The 23,671-nt window shown below is 47.3% G+C and overlaps 5 protein-coding genes across 5 annotated transcripts; 1 reads left to right on the plus strand and 4 right to left on the minus strand.

The window, feature by feature from the left end:
- Positions 1-688: 688 nt before the first annotated feature.
- On the minus strand, positions 689-5,637 carry LOC131293007 (aromatic-L-amino-acid decarboxylase). Its single transcript, XM_058321089.1, has 6 exons — positions 5,508-5,637; positions 2,677-2,861; positions 1,648-2,570; positions 1,433-1,572; positions 925-1,114; positions 689-836 (listed from the first exon to the last, which is right to left on the minus strand). The coding sequence occupies exons 1-6, from the start codon at positions 5,635-5,637 to the stop codon at positions 689-691; spliced, it is 1,716 nt and encodes a 571-aa protein (XP_058177072.1).
- Positions 5,638-10,429: 4,792 nt separating this feature from the next.
- LOC131281553 (uncharacterized) lies at positions 10,430-11,522 on the minus strand. Its single transcript, XM_058310895.1, has 4 exons — positions 11,229-11,522; positions 10,992-11,155; positions 10,798-10,924; positions 10,430-10,702 (listed from the first exon to the last, which is right to left on the minus strand). Exons 1-4 carry the CDS (start codon positions 11,513-11,515, stop codon positions 10,582-10,584), a joined length of 699 nt encoding a protein of 232 aa, XP_058166878.1. The 5' UTR covers positions 11,516-11,522; the 3' UTR covers positions 10,430-10,581.
- A 2,666-nt stretch (positions 11,523-14,188) lies between these two features.
- LOC131282100 (uncharacterized) lies at positions 14,189-15,141 on the minus strand. The gene is made up of 4 exons (XM_058311496.1): positions 14,858-15,141; positions 14,623-14,783; positions 14,400-14,526; positions 14,189-14,324 (listed from the first exon to the last, which is right to left on the minus strand). Exons 1-4 carry the CDS (start codon positions 15,139-15,141, stop codon positions 14,189-14,191), a joined length of 708 nt encoding a protein of 235 aa, XP_058167479.1.
- A 1,543-nt stretch (positions 15,142-16,684) lies between these two features.
- LOC131294424 (aromatic-L-amino-acid decarboxylase) lies at positions 16,685-22,651 on the minus strand. The gene is made up of 7 exons (XM_058322475.1): positions 22,285-22,651; positions 20,138-20,208; positions 19,826-20,062; positions 17,478-18,183; positions 17,158-17,410; positions 16,983-17,072; positions 16,685-16,886 (listed from the first exon to the last, which is right to left on the minus strand). The coding sequence occupies exons 1-7, from the start codon at positions 22,649-22,651 to the stop codon at positions 16,685-16,687; spliced, it is 1,926 nt and encodes a 641-aa protein (XP_058178458.1).
- On the plus strand, positions 18,967-19,371 carry LOC131294436 (protein YAE1 homolog). Its single transcript, XM_058322486.1, has one exon. The coding sequence runs from the start codon at positions 18,981-18,983 to the stop codon at positions 19,206-19,208; it is 228 nt and encodes a 75-aa protein (XP_058178469.1). The 5' UTR covers positions 18,967-18,980; the 3' UTR covers positions 19,209-19,371.
- Positions 22,652-23,671: the final 1,020 nt, after the last annotated feature.

Raw genomic sequence — 23,671 nt, forward strand, 5'->3', positions numbered from 1 at the left:
CATTTTACATGGTAGAAAACTGATCCCGCCGTGCAGTTTTGCAATGTAAACAATAAACCCTTGAATGGTCAAAACAATGCAAACAAATTCGAAACAACAACAGAAGTTCGTTGATGGACACATTTATTTCAGTTACTTTAGCGCACATAAGTACACACAATTCTTATACTCCTATTTTAAACGGCGCTGCATTTTGGGTGAACGCCACAGTTACATAAGTTTCGTCATGGTATGAAAGGGAAACAACTTACAAACTAATCCTTCTGGTGGAGAGGCCTTATAGTATAGTGCTCTTTTCTGGCTACGCGATAATACACAAATAAATAATACTTTTTTCAGTCGGTACGACCACCTCGGTACCACGTCCAATAGATGCGGATCGATGATAAATGCTTTCCTAAAAGTAGCGCGTCTCGTGCTCTCGGCCTTGGCTGTACACGATAACTGACGGCGATAACGGTCGGGCGTATCACAACTGCTGAATGTTCGAACAACTCTTCGACTTGGTGGCCGGTCGTGAGTCCTGCCGTTCGTGGAGATATGGCGGATGACTGCAACCGTTCTGCACCGGGTTGCATCGGGCTGCTTCAGTCGAGGGCTCCATCGCACTCTCCGTGGGGTCCGTTTCGTCCGGGCTGGAGACCAAGAGAGGGGGCGATCGGGAAATGCAAGAGTTGGCCCGGCTTAGTCAATTGCTGGCCTCGTCCGTGCTGTCGCTGTCGTATGTGTCGTTTGAATTTCGCTCCCCGTTCATCCGCGAGGCGCGCTGTAAGCTCTCCAGGATGTCATCCGTGTCGACGATGACGATCGGTGTGCATCCGTCTGTAAGTTGGGAACTGTTCGAAGAAAAAGGAAACCCATTATAGTAACACCTTTTTCCTTTGTAAGAAGTTTCGAAAAAATATGAAAATATCCAACACTTACCGGCTGTTTTGTCGTTCGAAAATTTCCCTCGAAACGCTGCGCGTGAAGGAAAACCGGGTGGACATACTGCGGGTGAGCTTCTTCGGTGGCTTTTTGGCGGCGGCCGTGACGACGGGCTCCATGATTTCTTCCGGACACTCGGCAGCCAGCGTTTCCTCGGCGTAGTTTTTAATTTCCTCCCAGGCGTAATCTGGCGAAGAGCGCACAACGTGTTGAAACATTAATAATCAACCCAGCAAAATGGTTCCCGTGGAGGAACTTGCTATCGAAGGGGAACTAGCTGATAACATCCCATGCGCCGTATTGCATCATGTGATGAAAAATTAACACATTGAAGCAACCATCCCTTGTGTCGTAGCATTGGTGTGAGATAAAATCGATACCGTACAATTATGCAAATCGATAGTAACGTTTTGGAAACGTACTGAACCCGAGCGGAAGTAGGTAGGGCGACAGAATATGGGGTGGGGTTTTCAACCTGCTTGACACGTGCTTTCCCTTGACTTACCTATATGTTCTTCTGTGGCGTGCTCGTATGTGACACAAAACCGGATGATGTATTTACCCCGGACCATTGCAGGGGTCATGTGGAATTTGCCCGACTGATTGATCCTCGCTAGCAGATCCCGATTGATGCGATCCTGTTGTCTGTTGGAAGGGAAAGTAAGGGAACCAAAAGTTGGTCACCAACGCTTGCACTCTGGTGGTGGTGTTGGTACTTACTTGAGTCTAAAACAGACCAACCCCAGGTTGACATCGTTGCGAACCTCGAAACGCTCGTCGGAGTTCACCAGCGTCTCAAATCGTTTGGCCAGCGCGATGTGATTGCGGATGTATTTCTGCAGCCCAACGATACCGTACGAGCGGAACACGAACCAAAGCTTCAACGCTCGGAAGCGGCGACTGAGCGGAATTCCATAATGCCGGTAGTCGATCGCGCTGCTGTGATCGTGCTGTAGGTAGAGCGGATCCACGGCCAGCGCCGTCGTGAGCGATTTAACATCTTTCACCCACATGGCCGAGCAGTCGAAGTTGGTCAGCAGAAGCTTGTTCGGGTTGGTGTTGAACGAGTCCGCGTACTCGAGACCTTCCTTGAAGCGTCGCATTTCCGGCAGGATGAACGAATTGCCCGCGTACGCCCCGTCCACGTGGAACCAGATACTGCGCACCTCGCGGCACACCTGTCCAATCTCGACCAGATGATCGAACACACAGGCCGACGTCGTGCCGACGGTGGCGACGACGAAGAACGGGGTCAAACCCTGTGCCATATCCTCCTGGATCGCCTGGCGTAGCGTGTCGCCCCGGAAGACGCCCCGGCAGTCGGTATCGAGTGCGCGCAGCTTCACGATCGCCATCTTGGCCGCCTTCTCGATCGATGAGTGTGCTTCCTTCGAGGCGTACGCGACGAGCTGCGGCAGATAGACGCTGTCGTGGACGTCGTGGTGGTTTCCCTTCAGCTCCTTGATGGCACGAGCTCGGGCCGCCATCATGCACACGAGGGCACACTCGGACGCCGATCCTTGCAGGACGCCGCCCCCGCGGCTGCCCTTGGCGTCGCTGCGGAAGAAGCAGGGCAGATCGAGCGCCTTCGCGTACCAATCGAGGACGATCGTTTCCAGCTCGGTGGCCGCCGGACTAGAGGCCTAGAGGAAAAGGGGACGAACGCGTTGGGTAAATATTTCACACCGTAAACCACCTTCACCCAACAACAGCGCACACCGCCTTCACTCTCATCGTTCGTACACTTACCCATGAGAAACCAATTGACCCGATTGCGCTGCTCAGCATGTCGCCCAGGATCGATGGGTACGAGTTGCCGGCCGGGAAGTAGGCAAAGAAGCGCGGATGATTCCAGTGTACCATGTTGGGCATGATCTTCGTCTCGACGTCATCCAGCATACGCTTAAAGTCTTCGCCCTTCTGCGGTGCCTCATCTGTTGGAGGTGAAGAGAAAAAAAAAGACACGCGAAACGACCCGAGTGTCGATCGCGACGATGATCTCTTGTTAGTGAAATGTAGTTTAAGGCGGGTATGTTTATTCAATTGGTCGGCTAGGTTTGAGTTTTTGGCACTAAACCCCCGGTTTCTGTTGGTTCTCTTTTTTAATGTTAATGGCCCGCTTTTATGTCCACCGGATGGATACTGGAGACCACAGAACACAGGGGCACGATCACCGTCTGTTGATCACGTTTCACGAAAGGCAGACTTCAAGCTACTTTTACCCTTCTAAACACGGGATTATTCGGAATTAAAATAGTAGTATTAAAAAAATTAGTTTCCTCCACTAGCATAGTTTCCATCTTTATTCCTCAGTTTATCGCTCGATCCAAATAAGCGGTACTCTCTTTCTCCCGACCCTCGCCAGGAGTTGGCATTTTGATTACCGTGTTTTTCTGCGTGCCGGTGGGTTTTGTGTACTTTGGCGCATTCGAATGCATCGGCAGTAAACCCCGCGGGTTTTGGTGTAATTTGATTATACTGTTTTCGGTTTGCCGCAGTGTACGGGGCGCGTTCTACGCGGCGTAGTTTTTGCACCAACTATTTCTGTGCTCGGGTTCCACGGGTTGCACACCGTGCAATCTTCCTCTTCCCCGCTGGAGATAGGGATTTGAAAATTGTGCTGATTTTGGTCTGAGCTATTGTAAGATCAGATGATCCGAGCGTCGATTTGAGAAGTGACTCAACGTGCTGAAATATGGTCCGCCCGCTGTGGAACGCTTGTTAGCACCAGGGCGTCGTGACGGAAAAGGTCACGAAGAATTGAGAATGGTATTTTGCAGCAGGATCTCCGTTCGAAATAATATGTTCGTAGTGAATCATTGGTGATAATCAGAAAAGGGATAAACAGCCATGTCTCATTTTTGAGGGCTTTCAATATATCGGCCAATTTTCTATTATCCGCGTGTGTAAATAACAAACACTTTACCAACAATTCAGACCTTTCTTCTTTTCCCATACCTATATTATAGTTTTGATGGACAAATATTTGAATCTTTTCGACGCGCGGTAGAACGATGCTCGTCTGTGTAAATCCCCTGCGTACCGCAGCATCCGGGACATTTCCCAGGCCGTGCGTCGTGCGTCGTCGGGGTGATGGATTATACACTAACCAGTCAATGTCAGCGCTGTTCATTCATTCATGGAATCACTTTCCTACAACTTGAACCACCCGTGCTCGAGCGCTAAATCAATAAACTATTAGACTCTGATGTAATATGCGCACCCGTGTCCCACCCGGAACAGTTGAACCCGGGTAAGGTGGGATAGAAACGTCAAGTAGCAGCTCCCCCGTCGGCCGGAGTTGACGGAAGTGTATTTGTTGTTTTTCTACCTCCGAGTCCGATCTTGTGAAGTTGCGCGATGGCTTGTTAATGTTTTGTGTTCTTTACAGTTTCGGCGAACAAAATCTGTCTGGCATTAGACACAGTATAAGGTTTAGGTGACTTTGCAGTCCCCACCGTTGAGGCGTTGCAGTCGCTCGTAATCGTTATTTTTAACTGGGAATCTCCAAGCCAGGAAGAACCGTCCTGAGTTTCGTTTTTCGTTTCTTTTTTCGCCCTCCCGTACTTTTGAAGGTGTCACATTCGACATGTACGTCATATTGCACATAAAACTGCGAGCGTATTGTACGATCGATTGGTCGCTCACACGGTTTCAAGCAGGCCACGCGTCGTCAAGGTATTGCAAGGCAATCCAGGACTCTTTGAAAAGGAAGTAAAAACAAAACCAAACGTGAGTGTAAAAACGTTTTGTACACAAGAGACCGCAAAAGTTTTATCGTGGCATAGAACGTACGCGTGTGCTCGGTCCACTCTTCGGTTGGTTTGTCTAAAATGGATTATCGCCAAACGAACGTTAATCCTTGCAGATATCCCCCGATGTACCCGTGTTCGGTTGACCGCGTGCTTGCGCGCGTCACCATCGGCGAGAGAGATATCTATGGATAGGAAATGTCTATGGATAGGCTTTGGCGGCGAATTGAGGAGGCCATAGTTTACCCCCTTTTTTTCGCGGAGAAGGCTCGGTGGTTCACTGCGAAGGGGAAAAGGGGGTACTAAAGGGGAGTAATTAGTAAACTGCCTCACCCCTGCAAGGGAATTCTTCAAAGGGAGTCCATAAACACTATCGATGACTTCATCCTCAATTTATAACGTATGGTTTTCTTTTAACGATCTCAAGTTTATCAGTTGTTTCCTGTTTCAGGTGACTAATGTGTTGTTAAAAAAAACGCTGATCGTATAAACCAGCTGAATCCTGTTGGGAAAATCATTTCCCGGTTTCCAATTCAAACTCCATCACTAAATGGTTATAATTTTTCAATTGTAGGTAATCTATAGAATGACACAGCCAGAACGATTTCGGAAGAGGTTGCTAATTGAGATGGGGTTTCTGCACATGATCGGTCAATAATCACCCCCCGAGGAACGTTACACGGTGCGCACGTTTTTGTCAAGTAACTACGTGTGGCTTACGAGTTATAGAGGAGCACGTGTAGCCTACTAGGCTTTGACGATTTGATGTAGCAAAACAACTTTACCCAAATCAACGCTAGCCTAAATGCTTAGAGGCTAAGAGCTTACCTGGAAGTAGCTGGCGCAGAAACCCGGGATCCACCGTTGGAGCAACGTCCCGCGTCTCAATCGTCTGCCCATAGTCGCAGATGTAATCGATCATCTGTTTGCCGTACTTTCGAAACTCCTCCGTGTTCATGGTGATTGATTTGTGTTTATTTTGACCGTCACAAATTTCCGCCACAACCAATTCACTTCGAAACTCCACTCAGTTCAACTCAAAGCACACCAGCACACACACGGTGGGTGATAACTGTTTGTTCTGTGTAGTTGGCCACCGCGTACGTAAAATCGTTTGCACTTCAGTTTTGCTACCGAAAATATTTATCCGCAAAAATCACGCAATGGTTCGGTTATACTTTGCATAAATATGCACACTCTGTTTGACACCTATCCTCGCTAAGTGCACACACACACTGTGTTCCGTGCCCGTAGCGTAGTTGAATCGGTACAATCCTCTATTTGCTCGAGGTAAGTCCGGTGTGGAGGCAAATCTTCACGTGTTTTGCAATGGACTCGTGTTTGTTTTAGTTTACAATTTTCTTACTTCTCACTACTCCGGTGCGGCCACTCTTTCAGTCCCGGGGGTAGTGTGCTTACGCTTTCGTTAAACGATCGTAACTGAACGGGTCCGATGGCGGACGAAAGCTTTTTATCGCGACCATCCCCCGAGTGCGACCGCGCAAATTCGCGCCCGAATGCGAGAAGCGCTCCGAGCGAACGAGATGGCGCGATACGGCTTCGGCCGGTATACGTTTCGGTTGCCACCACCGGTGAACGTCGCGACGTCATCGACCCGATCCCGAATCCGACGATGAATCCGTCGTGGAAAAGGAGGCCGGCACCATAGCCGTTGTGTTCGGATTTCGGTGTCGGGAAGCGGTTTGACGAAGGCGTACCCCCTCGAGAGAAGTCTTGAACCTGGCCTGGGAGGGAACCTACTACATACCACGTGTAATACCCTGAGTGTAGTTTCCTTTCCGATCACCGGATCTTAACTTTGTTTGCGTCCGTGTGCGTGATCCACTGTTTGTTCCTTCCGCCCAAAAAATTACGATCCACGTGCGATATCCAAGGTATGTATAGTGATAACCGCTGGCGCCAATTCCGAGGCCGGGAAAAAAGCACCATTTCCCACGATATGGTGGGTCAAAATTTCACAATATTCGTCAATAACGTCATCAGTGACACGTTCCTCCTATCTTCATCTTGGGATCTCTTTCGTGTTCGGTATTGGAGTTGTGTCAGACGCTACACTTTCTACCATACACAGAGGAGTTGGCTTGCAAAAAAAAGGGCAAAAGCGCACGATGGGCAAGATCCGATCGTATGTCCGCACGCGACTCTGTTCCACGTTGTCCGTTATCAGACGACTTTGCGATATCGGAAGCTACGGATTATCGTGCCGATTGAGCCGGGGCGCAGCTTGAGATGCCACCGTTGTCGCGGGCATTTCTAGTGTTCATAACTCATCACTTGGCAAATAGAGAGCCAGCTAATGGTCACAGTAGGTCCGATTGATACGCTGTACGGATCAAATCAAACGCAAAGGATCCAACGTTAGTTCCAAGAATCTAACCTTGGAACTCTTTTTATTGTCTGTCGCGAAAACTATTGCAACATCCGTCTTTGAACCTGGTTCGAACGGCATTCCTATGATTGTCCCCCGCTTGGCATCCTCCTCGGTGTGAATCACCCTACGCCGGATGATTTCATTTTGGGTCCCTGGCGTCTAAGATCTTGCTTAAGATCTCCGTCCTGCGTCGGTGCGATGTCCATCTTACTCATGGCCTAGCAATGCCACGCTTTCCAACTGTGTATACGCAAAGTTATTACCCACTTTACAGAAAAAAGAACCCCCCCCCCTTCAAACGGAAGATGGCATATAAAAATCGGAATGGATACTCGCATGTTTGTACAACATTTTCCCTCAACTCGACTTTTTCGGCCGTGCGGCATCCATTCTAGGTCATAGATATATCTGTGCCGTTTGTACCGCGGATGTTTGGACTGGCTGCGTTAGAGTAACTGCCGCCCACCACGTGGCCGAATAACCTTTGATTGTATGCGGTTAGCTTCAGATGTGCGATGGGGTCAGTATATTTCCACCGGGTACGTAAACAACAACAAGTGCGGGTGCCGTATTTCATTCACAGGAACTCATTTACGGCTCTCCGACGTCGATTCTGGTGTGCCTCGGCTAGTCTAGTCATGCTGCATTCCTGTGTGAATTCCTGACCGATTCCATCCACTTGGTGTATTGCCTAATTAGGACCTTGTAGAATTGACTTGCTGCTGGTGTTGCTTGTACTGATAAAGCATCACTATCTCTGCGTAGCTTTTGGGGGTTCTTCATATCTCCGCAGTATGATGATATCGCTTTCCCGGTGGTTCCCGGCCCAATAATTCTATGTTGGTGAAGGCGTCTAATAAGCGCCTCCTGCGTGTGCCTTCTATCGACGATGATCTTAGATTGGAGATCGATCGCACCGCTAGACAGAGCGTGGAGTACCACTCGACAGCTGACGTCATGGCGATGCTTATGTCTTACTCAGGTCCCCCACTTGAACCTTGGACCCATCTCGTTAACGGTGAACAAGTCGCCGAATCGGATGACGGGCGAAAAGTGGTTTTGCAAAAGCTACCGCCACGGTGAAGCTTCGTTCGCCACAATCCGTCACAATTCATCTCGCCAATTAACACCATCCAACTAAGTAAATTTCAACGGTCAGCTCTTGTCAGCGGTTTGCCGCGTGGCTGGATGGACATCTGGTAGCGGATGAGTGTCATGTCGTCATGTTCGGTTCACGCATCCGAAGGAAGATCGGTCCAAAGACCAATGATCAATTATGCTGTATCGTTTGTCTGTTTATCTCTTCTTCTGTATGTTCTCTGCGAGCTTTCCATTCAATTTTTTCATGCAGAACATTGTTGATTTTTTGTTGGATCAATAATTGAATTCTCCGTGACGTCTACAATCCCTCTCCCTCCCGGAAAGGAATCTTCCAAAGGTTCCGGCGTAGCTCGGATGGTTTTAAGCAAACAATCTTCTCCATCACAGCTGTTGGGAACATCGCACCGTGTGAAAAATTTATCGTTTGTTTGACAGTGCGAAGCGTTGAAAACAGAACAATTTCTCAGGCGGATGTTTTTAAGCTCTAGCCTCTCCCCGTAAAACGGGATCGTTATGAATCGAAGGCACCACCCATTGATAAACCGTTCCGCAGTGTACACGGAACAGAAAGGCAGCAGAGGTGGAGCCGGGTTTAACGCAGGTAAAGTTGTAAACACGCGCGTAGGTGTCGTTTTTACCGTCGGGAAAACTCAACCCGATCAGATGTTCCCGAATGGCCACTCACTATCGCTTTCCCGCCATTGATAGGTGTATCTGGCGACTGGATGGAAATCTGGATGCCGGGTTGCCCGCGTCATCGCTTTTCCATTTGGAGTGTGAATCAGCGCTGGCCTTTGCTGCTCCGTTATAAACAATCCGAAAATCCCTTAAACCAAGGAGAGGGTGAGTGAAAAAGATAGCATAAGAGATATGGTGGAGTCGGTTACGCCGTTAGGAACTATTCGTTATCAGCGACCGAATGTTGCTATGTACCTTCATACCAGTGTTCATATGTCTGGGCTAGTTAATTACATCATACCGAAACTGATTTGTCCGTTTTATCGGTGTTATCTATTTATCATTTTGTGTTTATCATTGTTATGAGCTTGTCGGATTCCTCGCGTCGTTTTGTTGTTTACGTTTTCGCCACCGCACTTACTGGCAGGTATTCGATGGGGACGCCTGGTCATCGTTAGAAGAGTCACATTTTCCATTGATTATTTTTGTTTTATAGATATCTGTGCTATTCTCAGCTGTTTTAATGCTGGTGTAAACATATAAATTAAGCTGCAAAACTGTTTTGCATGAGATTTTATCAGTAGTCTCTGCAAACCGACACATGATCGTAAATCTCGATCGTTATCACCAGCAACAATTAGGCGGCTGACGTGCAGAAACGTGCCCCAAAAAGTGAACCGGTTCGCACAGATAGGTGTAATGTTGCGATAAGGAAAGCGCTAGTGCAATCCTCTTCAATCACGAGCCCCCGGTGTGATGTCGGATGATTCATCCCGAGGTGACAGGGTATCATAAAGCCTCCTTACCTTATCATGCACAGTGTGTTTGGGTAGGTGAAAAGCGCCTTCAGGTTTAACGGTAAGCTGCCTGCCTCGTTGCATCATATCCCCGTTCCATTCGTCTGATCACACTTCAAACAAGATCGATGGAGCGAGCGGGCGGTACGATAAACGTTCATCAATCCAATCACGTTTTCTTTCCTGATTATGTGCCGAGAGTGAGTGCATTTCGATTTCATAGCTTTTTATCGTCGACGGTAGCATCGGGTCGGGCCGCTATAGCTTTATTGGCTTTATGATAAATGTACGCTCTACTGCGTACTGGAAAAGTTTTGTCTGCATACGGAGGCAGACGGTTCGGATGTGGCCCGTGGCGCGCCACGGGAAGTGGGTTGTCCCTTTTTGGTTTTGCGCAGAATTTAAACAACCTCCCTGCCGGCGTAGAGTACATTATGTTTGTTTGCTAATTGCTTGGTACACACAAATGCGCGAAACTTTGAACGGGTGTTCTTTCGTCAGCTTTCTGGACGGACCTGATGCCGCATCAGATATCGGTCCACCGATAACTCATACCGGAGGCCATATTCTATAGATAGCAAACGCGCGTGCCTACGAAGGTGGCGATCGGTGGCGACGGTGGGGCGGTTGATTCTTGAGCTCTCCTTAAAAGTGTATCAATGTAACAACCGTCGTCTTCCTAAGTGCTGCATCGCGACGACATTAGTAATCGTTTTGGAAAAGGGGTATTCCCGCCGATGCCGACGATGTAACTTTTTTATGTACTTGTTCCCGGTAGGCCATGGAAATAATCTGCACATGCTTTGTGAATCAGCGATATTTAAATATCCGTCGATCATATTTATTGCATTGTTGGTAATGGGATGGTGAAGGTCCGCCATTTTTCCGTCGGCCGTGTGGAATGTGGGTTGATTTGGCTGTGTCTGGTCGGCAACTATTTGCATGGAGTCAGGGAGAGTAGTTTCCGGTAGAACAGTATGAAGTAATCCATGAATCCGGTGGCCCCGCATTCGGTGATTCGTTTCGAGAAGCAGTCGCGCATACTGTAGATTTCACTGTTGAAGATGAAAAGGAATTGGAGGAGCAATATTGACCAATTACAAACCATCCTCAGATATTACACAAAAGGGGCTTTGGAGTCGCAACTTACTCGCACTGCTTCTCAGTGTACTGAGAGAAGGAAACGTTCTCTATGCTGTCCGGAAGTTCGCTTGTGCACTCCTCTATCATCGGCGGCAGTTCCATGGCACAGGCCCGGTAGACGGGTTCCGAGAATTCTACAACGAACGGCATAAGAGTGGTCACACTATGTTCGGGATATTCGTTTTAGCTCACATGACGCACTTTGCAGCAGCGCTCCACCGTTGGTGCAGGCCATATTCAACGCTTCCGGGATGGCGCCAACCACCTCCTCCATGACTTTGACATTCTCTTTATCCAGGCAGGGCTTCAATTTGGCCATCACCGGCTTTAGACACACGAAAGACTCGTTGATCTGATCACATACGCTAGAACATTGTTAAAAGAAATGTGTTTCATTTCGATGCGTCGCAGTAGGCGGAAAGGTTTCAGTTCATTCACTTTTCAATCAGTTTTGCCTTATCCTTGGTTTCCAGGCCGCTCGTGTTCACCCTCAGGTGATCCATGTTGACGTGGGTCATGAAGCACCGGGGCAGGTCGGTCGATATGTAGTCTTTAAGTTCATCGAACGCACGCTCGTCCCCGGTAGCGTTGCGGCAGTACTGACGGATGTCTTGTAGGAACGGCGGACCCTCGAGGGATTGAGTTTCACATGATGGCGCTGCACTGCACGCCATCAGTAGAAGTGGAAGTATGGCAAGCAATGACGAACCACCGCCGAAATGCATCTTTCTCGGAGCAACGAAAGTGTCAACACGATCACCCTAAAACCTACCGTTCAACTGACGGACTACGATCTGACGATCTGGTTTACACCCGCTCTAGCGGTGTTGTATCTGGTACAAATCTGGGACAAAAAGAAGTAGAGATCGTCGCCACAATCACTGCCACTCCCCATTCCCTTCCGGGGCCATTGTTTTGGAATAACGATGGACGACAAAAAATCCCAACACTACCCATCCACCATCGTCAACTACCGGGTGTGTTTATTCGCAACCCTCACTGTTGCTGTAGTGTGCATGGCAACATTAGGGAACGTCAAGGGTTCTGGGTTCGCGTACCGGAACACAGACAACACCATTGACCCATGCGCGAGACAATCATTATCGAATTAAGGCGATTACACTTTCCCGTGACTTAATTCAATTGCTGGCGATCGCATTAGCCTCGGGATGGGAGAGGTCTTGCTCTTGTTTGCTTTTTTGTAGTACACCAGGGCTAGTGGTGAGGCAGCTTCCTCTTTAGCCATGACGTGCCATCAACCGGTAAAGTTGTTGGAGAACAAAAAAAAGAGAGTACTACAGCCGATGGTCAGCTCAAACTCACGAGGTGACAAAGGAGGGATTTATCTGGTAGAAATGCTTATGGAAGATTTTATCGGCAAACTCATACCCAAATCAAATTGGTGACACATTTTGGAACGAAATTTACAAGCTTTCAACATAACAGATGTTTTACTTGTTTTGACCCTCAGGAGATATATATGAGATTCACTAAATCTATCAACTCCGTTTTTAAAGGAACTGTTATTATTCGCACATGCAAAATCAAAAGCCCAAATATCCGGGAACTAAACGGTCCTAACAGCAGGGCAGAAAACTGACTTTAATACATATTTACAGGTTCTTTGTTACTTCCTTGGGATATCCAGTGTCGTTTTTATATCGTTTTGAACAAGTACTTTCAACGCGGTGTCAAAAATGTCTTGTCATTACTTGAATCCATTCGCTTTCTATGCTTCTGCTTCATCTTTCGAATGTTGCCCGCCCATTCAATGTTCTGTTGTCCAAGAGCTAGCTGAAAAAAATCAACAGCTGTCGATCGTGGCATCAATCCACATGGTCCAAAGTCCATCCTGCTTTGCCTCCGAGGAGGAATGTCAGGTAGATCGTCGTTTGGCAAAGTCTTTGGGCAAACTCCAAATCGACCGGAAGGCTCCACCGTATCGTGTAAAACCGCTCGCAAACATTGCGCGTTTGGAGTTTCACCCGGCAAAGAGAGGGAAACAACATAGGGGATAGACCTATCCATCGCGTTATGCCCATCGCCCATCGTTTATGGGCAAATAAAAGTGCTACGTCATGGCGGATGCGTCATTCACACCTTTTTTCGCCGTCTCAAGAGGGGAGTTCCCATGGAGCAAAGGCACAGAAATGCCCGTGGCCCCACGAATTATGCACGGTTGTATGCCGGTCAAACATCAATTACCGTACCGACACACGCCACGCCGTGATCTGCAGACTTTTGGCTCATGAATGAGTTTGCGAACCGCCCTGAAAGGCCACGCGGGCAGCGGGCGAAAATCCGCCCGACCGGGAATTCCACTCTTCTGTGGTTTTCAAGTTAAATTTAGTTTTCTTTTTGTCGTTCACATTTGTTTTTTTATACTTAAAACAATGTTTTCTCTCCCTGGGAGGTGCGCTTTTTATTCATTTTGTAATAATTTTACCCGGTTTCGTCATGAACCGGCCTTTGAGCGGGCGTGCACACTTAGCGTGTGCAAAGTGCTGCAAAAAAGAGGAATTCGAGAGGTTGAGGACACTCTTGCGGAGGGGGGAAGGAATGGAGCGTTTGTTTGCTATTGAGACGTCATCCGTCATCCGGTAGTCTCTTTGGTGGCTCGTTCGTCCACCGTAGCGAACCTGGTCCATTGGTCACAGCTACATAAAGGTTGTTGCCGATTGGCAACGGAGGTTGATGAATGACCATCGTCGCGGTTTTTTTGTTTGCTATTGGCTTCTTCTGTTGAACCCCTTTTTGGAGAACGATTATCGATCGCGATCGTGTTTCCAAAGCGTGGACAGTGGCACGTGCACCTGGCACACGGAACTAGGCGTAAGGTGAATTCCTAGATGAATCATCTCGTTGAAACTGTTCGCTACAATTTCGCCACTTTTTGACACTTTTGGTGTGTCGGTTTGGTTTTGGGGGACAGAAGCATCGTCGTCGATCACATGCTCGTCTCGTCCGGTTGGTTTGGGACGTGACGTGGGGCACGTTTGCGTTGTATAAGAGACAAAAAGTAGACCATCGCCGAACCTCGTATCCTTCAATCTCCATGTCGTTTATTTTCTAGGCAATTATAGTGGTGTGTGGTTATTGCAGCAGGTGAACTTCGCAATATTTTAGAGCAAACATGGAAAAGGTCCTATCCCTTCTGGTTAACCCAAACCTTCGTCATTTTGCCAGAATGGTTTGAAACATTTTATATCCAACAGTTTTGGATAGCGGGCTGTTATTTGGAGTTAAAGGCATTCTAACAATATTACACTTAGGCTTTTTAGAATTGGTTACTTACCAAAACAATGTGACCTGTGGATCGACTTTACCGATAAAAGAGTTGACAAACAGTAGCACATCTTCAAATTCTCAAACGTTTCGTCAATGGTGACGATTTATTTTCAGTCGGATTTGGGTATGTAGTTTTTGCAGGACGTAATTTGAATGAAGTTCTCGTAGAACAATCGTGCCCCGTTGGCGAACACACTGCAATCTTTCAGCTTTCCGAGTAGGCAATCTTTAGCCGTCGCCAGCGAACTGGTAGATCAAATAGAAACATATGCTTTGATTAACACCGGCCACCGGTAATGTCGTTGTAATTTATAAACATACTTGCAGTTCTCCTGCGTAAGTGTTTTACGATTCAACTCCGGCGAGAGGACTACGTGTTCGGCAGCGCAGGTAATGATGTACTTGTTGATTTCATGTGTACAATTATCATGCTTGTTCTTGTCGTAAACTGAGGTCGATATGAAACCAATCAATTTTAAACTCCACCCAGTGCATCATGCGAAAAACTTTGAAATTCACAGAAGAACAAATCCGTGCTACCTACCAACGTTAGCGCCGTTGTTTTCACAAAGGTACTCCAAGATGCCCTGGAACCAGCCACGCAAGGCTTGGAAGATCTCGAAGCTCTCCGTGTTAACGCAGCCCTGCACCATGCTCACGAACGGGTCGAAACATTTGACTCCCTCGAACAGATCCGGGCAGTGTCTGTTATTCCGGGACGAACATTTGTATAACCATTTTCCAGGACTCTGCGTGCACTCACTCTTGCGCTTACTTACCTACCCAGTATGTCGTGCTGGTTGTCTATATCCATTCTCATCGAATCCTCATTCAACTGGACCACATTCAGCTTTTCTTTTAAGCACTGCCGTACGGCGAGCCACGATTTTGTAAACTCCGACGGAGTGATGCCTTTGGTTTCGCATTGCTGTTGTGCGTACTTCCAAAGTTGGGCGTAGGAAAAGTCCATAGCGCTCGGGGGTTCAACTTGAGGCGCTTCTTCCGCTCGATTACACACAACCGTCGCCAGCAACAACACTGTAGAAATCCATTTCGGTAGCATAATTGTATGATTTTACGTCACGGACGATCACACCACAAGGAACACCAAGTGTTGCTTCGAAAAACCTCGCGGTCAAACTGAACTTGCGGGCGCCTAATTATGCTCATCCCAGGTTCGTCTGTCGGTGATAATGCGCGAACCTTCAGATGACCTGACGTGTGTTATGCTTCCTTTCGTTGATAAGATGGCTAACTGTTTTTTAACGTTTTGTTTTAGCATGTACACACCCATTTGAAGATTGTAGTCTTTCCTCCGGCTGACCTTGTCCGATTGTAGGCCTTTGAATGCGATAGCTGTTTCGCTTACCAAATCCCCCAGGGATGTGTCAACGAAAAACAAGTGTGCACATTCGAAACAGATTGTGTCGGAGAGAAAATCTTTTTCAAATACATTTTTGTAATATTGCTAAATTGATCGCGAATGTCGCATGAGGCATGTATGAAATATTGGATATTTTAGAATTATGGTTCCCTACAAGACCAAGTTCCGTATGCTCTTCAATGATGAATTCAGTAAACTGGAGGTTATCGCGAAGCGCTTATAGAACAAAAAATCGTAGTAAGCTATGAAAAACCCATAAGCCCTAAATTCTACGTTATGCAGGCCCAGCTGTAATACTTATAGTCAATGATCATCCGATCTTTCCATCGATATGTTGCCTTATACATTGTAGAGACGTAGAGACAAATACCATTCCAGACTATTGCATTCTTGTTTAGCAAGAATTTCGCCATAGTCTAGTGACGTCCGCTTTGAAATCTGAGGTGATCTCTAGCAGTACATAGACGGAACCTGACCTATCTCGAATGGAATGTAGCCCGTACCAACATCCCAAAATGATCACCTTCGCACATCACACTGCTTTGATCGGATGCCGGAATGTAACGCCGTACAACTTGCGTATTTGGAAGTAAACAGTTTGCCCATCGGGTCGGCCACAAACATTCCCGAGAAGTGCTGTTAAATGTCGGAAAATATATTAACTTACCGGCAGGACAAACAGTAGACTGGCTAGTGGGTGAGTAAATTCCAGAAAAGCTCAAGTGGCCACTTACCTGCGAAGGAATGTTGTGTACACGATCGATCGAACTTATCGATATTAACCGACAAATCCGATCAGCCGTGTGTTTTATGGAGTGTGGTTCAGATTTCATCAAGAAGCCGACCGTTGGTGCGTTCGACCATTGTTTATTTATGCACGGGAATAAATACAGCAAAGTTGAGTTTCTAATATCTGGTTCCACTTGCCATGTCTTCCTTCATGCGGATGACCGCGTCCGCTCGGGAGGAAGGGGGATTTATTTTAATTACGGTTGAGTTCGACTTTGGCCCTGCACTCCTAAGTAACATCCATGTTGGGGGAAGTGTGTTGCGGCTAGATCAGATTTAGATAAACTGTTTGTTTTCGTAACGTTGTTTAAGATATAATTCCTTAAAAGCTGGCGAACCGGTGCATCTCGTTGTTTGATCATTCCCTCGTTCGAATAGTGGCCGGGTGGAGAGGGGAGAGGAGGATAAGCTGACTGGTTATGATGTTGCTGCATTACTTGTTCGATCCATTGTTGGCGTTGCTGGCGGTGGGCGGGTTCGGCGATGTGCCCCGTTTTCGTAGCATGATCGGGGATTTTTTCGGTGACTTGAGCAGGGTTATACCGTTTTCGGCCTCGGGTGACGGCGAGGAGCCACCGGTGGCCGAGTTGCGGCGGGAAGCCGACAGCCTCATCATGGTGTCGAGGTGGCGGAATCTTCATAAAATAGGAAAAAAAGAAAACAAGAAGGATAAAAGGATGCACTTCTTAAGGCCGCCTTGGCTATGAGTCAAGAAAAGGGTGTATCCGTACCTCAGTGTGACATCATTCTTCGTACCATCGTCCGCTGAAGCGAACAGGAATGCCAGCGGCCAACTGATCCATGTCGCCGATCCGGGAGTCCTAGGCGGGGAGCAAATGGAATTTCATCCGATTAATCAATTGGCAACCAGTGACGCATTTTTGTGTTTTTTGGGAAAATGCATACTTGGGGGACTGGACCGTCACTACGGTGCCATCGTGTCCGGGTGAGGTCAGCTCCGTCGAAATACGGTGCGGTGTTTGGGCCTTGTTGATGGCCGGATTGTAGATCTTCGGGTCGCTAACCATGCGCACGAAGAACGACCGTTTCTGGGCCAGCGTGTGCGTCTTGCGCCTGTCGACAATTTCGCTGACTTCGTCCGCCTGTTCCTTTTCCAGTATTTCCGCGGCGAAGTCACTAATGACGTCCCAGGCGAAGTCTGTCAAGCATTTGGCTCAGTCAAAGGAAGAGTATTTGTTATATTTTCTCATCAAGGACTCACTCACCTATATCTTCGAGCTTGGCATTCTGTGCCGTAGCGCAGAACCGTATGACGTACGTGTCGTTAACCGAAGCTGGTACCATGTGCAGCTTACCGGAAGCGTTGATGCTGGACAGCAGCTTCTCGTTGATACGGTCCGTGCCCTTCAGCCGGAAGCACACCAGCCCAAGCTTGACGTCGTTGCAAACCTCGAACCGGCCGTCCTTCAGTACCAACGACTCGAACCGTTTCGCCAGCTGGATGTGGTGCCGGATGTACGCCTGTAGCCCACTGATGCCATAGCTGCGCAGTACGAACCACAGCTTAAGCGAACGAAACCGACGACTCAGCGGTACACCCCAGTGCCGGTAATCGATGGCTGAGTCGGAGTAGCCATGTTTTAGGTAGAGCGGATCCACGACGAGTGCCGACGTGAGCCGGAGCCGATCACGCACCCACAGTGTCGAGCAGTCGAAGTTCGTCAGCAACCACTTGTTCGGGTTGGTGTTGAACGAGTCCGCGTACTCGATGCCTTTCAACAGGTACTTCAGCTCCGGACAGATGAACGAGTTACCGGCATAGGCCGCATCCACATGAAGCCAGACGCTGGGAAAACGCTGCAAAGCCTCGCCGATCTCTGCCAGATCATCGAACGCACACGAACCGGTCGTGCCAAGCGTGGTCGACACGAAGAACGGTATCAGGCCCTGCTGTTCGTCCTCCTCCATGGCCTTAAAACAGTCGAGAGAAATGACGTCATTAGGTAGGCGTGCCTTGCTTCCTGGATCCATGAATTACCAAACGTCCCTTGGAAGACACGATCGATTGAACATTTGTTCAATCTCATCTGACAAAAACAAAATAATGATACGTTAGGGAACAATGTTATTTGCAAATCCCTATACGCTCTTGATTGACCATCAAATTCTGGACCGAACCTCGATGTTTTTGTATACTACGCCGTGCCTTAAACTCACCTTGGACAACGCCGTAAACAAAGGCAACGGAAGCCAGATAGTAGAACAAAACTAAATAAAATTACCGTCTCTCCGCCATTAACCTTTCTCGCTGACCTGTGGGACGCTTATTTACAGTACCACCGTTCGCTACCAATCGACTGAGAGGCACGTAGTTCTTTATCACTGTGGCGTTGGCCGAAGGCAAACTAATCTAGTGGGGAAATAAAAAGCACTTTTGAACAATATTCAACTCATGTTTGGGTGCAGTTTCAAAGAAGCGGAACCATGTAGCCATCTCTAGCAGTCCCGCCGGCTGTTTGTTGGTTGCCATGACTACCATGACGTTTAATCTTGTGGCGGTTCGATTCAGATGTCAGTCAGCGGCACAAATTACAAACCAGCATCAAGGGACGATTTCGATTTTGCAAAAGTACTTTTACCAGCATGGTAGTGGGATTTGTAAAGGGATCCTTTTAATCACACCACCTCCTTCTCCTTTGTTTCTTTCTCGCCTCCTTCTCCACGTGACCGCGACCGCTCCGCATGAAGGCGTTCTAAAATAAAAAGGGATGGACCGGGAAGACATTGACATGGCCGAACGGGACGCCCAGCGGGCCACGGAACCGCTCGTTAAGGCCGCCTACGCGGACGGAGTCGATGCCGGTCGGCAGCTGCACTATCAGCGAAATTTTGACGAAGGCTACCGGAAGGGGTTCGCGGTTGGATTCGAGCACGGTCAGCAGCAGGCCCGCCGTGCCCTGGAGGACGTGGCACGTAGGAAGGAGGCTGGAAATTAACGCGACCATGCTATGGATTGTGCGTTTGTTCGCTTCGTCACGCCGATCGGTTTTGTGATCGATTTTCCACCACTGTTTTGTGTGATGAATTAGGAAAGAAGTTTAAAACAGACGATTTTGCAAAAGCTATGAACGCCTAGGCATCGATTGATAAAAGCGAAAAGAAAATCAGAAGACAAGGGTGGAAACAGTATTTTTGTTAATAAACTGAAAGGTGCCTTTGCGCAACACAAATTATAATATTATACTCCTTTAAGTGAGTTCTTGCCAACTTTTGTTCGATTTAAATTTGATTTTATGAACAAACCTTGGCAAGAAATACGGAAAGGCTTACTTTGCTTCGAACCGGTACGTACGAATGTGAGTCATTTGTTTCGGAATGTCTTGTTTACTTTTAGAAATTACTTCACACTCCTCCGCGGGGCAACCAAAGACAACCTCCAGCTGTATCATTCTCCTGTGCTAGATGCATCAGTTTCAAAACATTTCTTTTACACATCTTACGATGGAGTGGGGCTTTCGTTTACTCAAAATGAATGCGGGTGATGGCATTGATAAATTTGGGAAAATTTAACTCGGACACTTTCTCGGAATTGGTTAAGAAAGCTTTACCCTACCTTAATCAAGGTGTCCGCCCGCAGACTACACTTTTCGTCCGGCTCAAGGATGCGCAGCTTGACGAAGCTAATCATGGCCGCCTTTTCCACGCAGCTGTGGGCCTCTTTCGAGCAGTACGCCATCAGCTTCGACAGCAGGTGGCCTTCCTCGACGAACGGATGCTGTTGCTTCAGATACTTGATGGCTTGGGCACGGGCGGCCAGCATCGTCACCAGTACGCACTCGGAGGCGGACGTCTACAAAGGGGAAACCAATAGAGCAAGGGAGTTAGTTCTTCCGTCGAGTGATGATAATAGTAGCAAACCCGTTACCTGTATTACGCCACCTCCACGGCTTCCGGGTTTGAGTGCGAGAAACGAATCCGGAAGACCAATCGCTTTACCTGTTCGGAAAGATGAAACAGGAGTGGAGAGTGGTTCTTAAACTACTTGTTAATGAATATCCTCTTCATTAATGTCCTTAAGGTAGCCGCTAGCTCACGGTGGTAATTACTAATTAAACTCTATCAGTAATTTGCCAAACTAGTTTTCGTTTATCATCACTAGTTTTCAATTAAATTATGGCCAGATGGATTAATTGTCTAAGTTCAGTTAGCAACAACTTTTGGTGTTATGTAGAACAAGTCCGCAACTCTGAGCTAAATAATTTCTTTATATCTTTCAGTTAAAATATTTTAGAAGAAATGTGATTCAACCAAAATTAGTGTACCTAATCTGCAAACGACTAATGGACTCCTCTAGCAGAATGAAACCGCCACGGAATGCCATCACGCACTGATCTAATTAAAATGCAATTTATCATTTCGACCAGACCGCGCTCTCAACACAGTTCTGCTGCCAACGGTGACCAACATACAGCCGATGGAGTAACAAGTGGGCAAAATTTCATCATTATTACACCGTTTACAACATCCTTTCTCAGAGGGGTCGGAGAAGGAGTGTCACGGTGGGCCATTTTTATGCTACCGTTCCACGCGGAACCTCTCGCTGGGAAAACTTCGATCTGAGCCATAGGCATGGTGGAGCCGGTTGAAGATGGCGTGAAATATTCCTCCAGTAGCCTGCCTATGCTTCACACTCCATATCTACTCGCTTTCCTAACCCGTGTCGTCACATTTGCCTTCGGCCCTGCTCTATCATCGATTATTTATGGTAATGAGTTGGACCAAACAGCATCTATTTTCTTCGGGCTAGGCGTCACGGTGTCTTTCTTGCTGCCGGTTATGACGGTAGGCGTAGTGGGAAGAAAAACAACACGCACACCCCGTTTTGGAGAACGTGTGGATTTCCTCGATTGGAGAAGAATATTTTCGGGAGGGCACGATCGTGAAGGCGTTTCTGTGGAAAAAAAAATCTACGACCGGAAGGAGCATCTGCGCCGTGAGTCATGTGTGAAGAATTTCAATTATTTTTAAACGGTGCAGTTCATGGCGATAAACATACCGTCGAGTGCGTGGGGCGCATACAAAAGTGCTGATAGTATAGTTTTAAAGCGTGCACGTGGAAAAGTTGGAAATTAAATTAGTTTTAGGTCTCTTAATTTGCAATTTCGCTTCGCTTGTTGCTTTGAACAAAATATTATGATGATAACACTTTTCTACACCAACATCCAACCAGTGTTCGCTTCCTCCTCCGGAAAAGCCATCTGTTTCATATAAATAACGTACACTTTTACCACCGATTACTTAAACCTGTCCCTCCATTCGGCGTGTGATGGCCATAAATTTCGTTCAATCACACCCGTAAATCTTTCATCTGTCTCGAAACCAAAACAAACGTTCGACGATTTGTTGATCGTCGTCACCAATGAATTGGTGGTAATTTGAGCGCTGCTGTTTTTTTTGTGCGTCTTCTCACGATCGATTGCCAATGATTGATTATAAAAAAGAACCCCCGCGCGTATGCGATACGGTTGTAAAAATAATTGAACCGTTAAATATCGTTGTAGTACCGCATGGTTCCCATTCCGATCGACTTGGCGGGCTATTTTCGGACACAAGATTGATCTAAAAATAGGCGATCGGTTCCACTGACCTACCCCCTCGATTTTGCACTCTCCCACACCTCCTTTCTCCTCGTGTTCCTCTGGCCCGTTGCGGCCGAGCACCGGAAGAAATGTTCCGTATTCTTTTTCCTTCTCAACGAAGGCTTGTTGTACAAGTTGTGTGTGCGAGAAATGTTTGTATGATTTATTTTGATTCGCTCATGCTACCGTCCAAGAGTATTTACGCACACCCGCGACCTGTTTGTTTGCATTATTGTGGCGGGATGGATGGTGTTTTTTCCTCTTTTGGAGGCTATGGTTTTTGGTCACGAGCAGCACGTCGTAACGCCGCTTGGTGATGCTGTGACGTCTGCGTCACGTATTTAGTACGTCACAGTTAGAATAGGATAACGGGTGTAACGGTGTTACTTAAATGATCAAATGATCTGTTTTAAAAGTGTATGTATCCACCTACCCAACCAATCCAGCACGATCGTCTCTAGTTCGGTGCAGGCCGGACTGGCGGCCCAGGAAAACCCGATGCACCCGATCCCGTCGCTGAGCATGTCGCCCAGGATGGACGGGAACGAGTTCCCGGACGGGAAGTACGCGTGAAAGCGCGGATGCTGCCAGTGCGTCACGCCCGGCATGATCTTGTCCTCGACGTCCTGCATGATCCGGTCCCACGGTTCCGGTTCCTCCGGGGCCTCGTCCGGCAGCTGGTGCCGCAGATAGCCCGGCTCCACGCAAGGCGTCACGCGCCTTTGCTCCAGCGTCTCCAGGTAGTTACAGATGTACTCGACCATCTCGGTGCCCCGGCGACGGAACTCTTTGCTGTCCATGGTCTCCGGTTGGTGCAGCGGGCGTGTGGCGTTCTGTGGAGGGCAATAAATGTCAAAAATAGAGCGGCACGTTCTGCGTTCAGCTGAGCGCCAACGATTATATCACGACGGCCAACGCTAACGCGAACGGGGCTGCATTGCGTGGCACATTTCGGAGAACGTTCGTAATTTATAAACAATCGTTCAAACTGCTAAGACGAACGCATCGCCAAATGATCGCAGCTACCGGCCGATGCCAAAGACCCTATAAATCTTGATGATTCACTGCCCTGATCAAGCTGACCGTTTGTGTGAAGTTATCAATTCGTTTTATGTGAAACCTAAAATGCGTTTTCATGATCTTCGCAAATAGATGCAGACGCGTTGCCGCTAGCAACGATTAAGTTGCACTGGGTTCGCTTGTTCATATGAAACTTTGCTTCTCAAATTAACGAGTGCGTCATCGTGTAACTATCCATCCTATGTCTGTTTCATGGTTAGTCCTAGGATTGTGATTTTACAATCAGATCGTTATTCTCTATTCAGTGGTCCATCACACATTGCATATCAGTATTAGTCGCCATAGAACGATTTTCATTTAGAACCTGTGCATTTAGATTATGACTATGGCATAAACGATGATATAAAGGAGAGTGATTTGTCGAAGTTCCATGAAACACGTGAAATTAAATTTTCGAAAAAGTTTCTTTTCTGTTCTGGTTCTGTTTCAATATTACTAAATGTACACTGTTATATTCTAAAATTTTGCATTTTACAGTTTATGTTTTCACTATTAATGAATAAAAATCATAATGATAGTTGTTTCATTCAAAGATCTTTATCCATACACGTTTGCAAAAATTAATTGGAGAGGTTTTTTTTTTAATTGCGAAAAACATGTTCGTGTACTATCATAAAACATATTCGTATCAGTGTTTGTCGTATTGATTCGAACTCGCAATTTGGAACATTTATTTGTGCGACATTTCTATATAATCTTAAAAAGATGTGGGTAAATATTTTTCCATATGAAAAATATCC

Source organism: Anopheles ziemanni, chromosome 2 (assembly GCF_943734765.1).
Source record: "Anopheles ziemanni chromosome 2, idAnoZiCoDA_A2_x.2, whole genome shotgun sequence".
Taxonomy (NCBI): Eukaryota; Metazoa; Arthropoda; class Insecta; order Diptera; family Culicidae; genus Anopheles; species Anopheles ziemanni.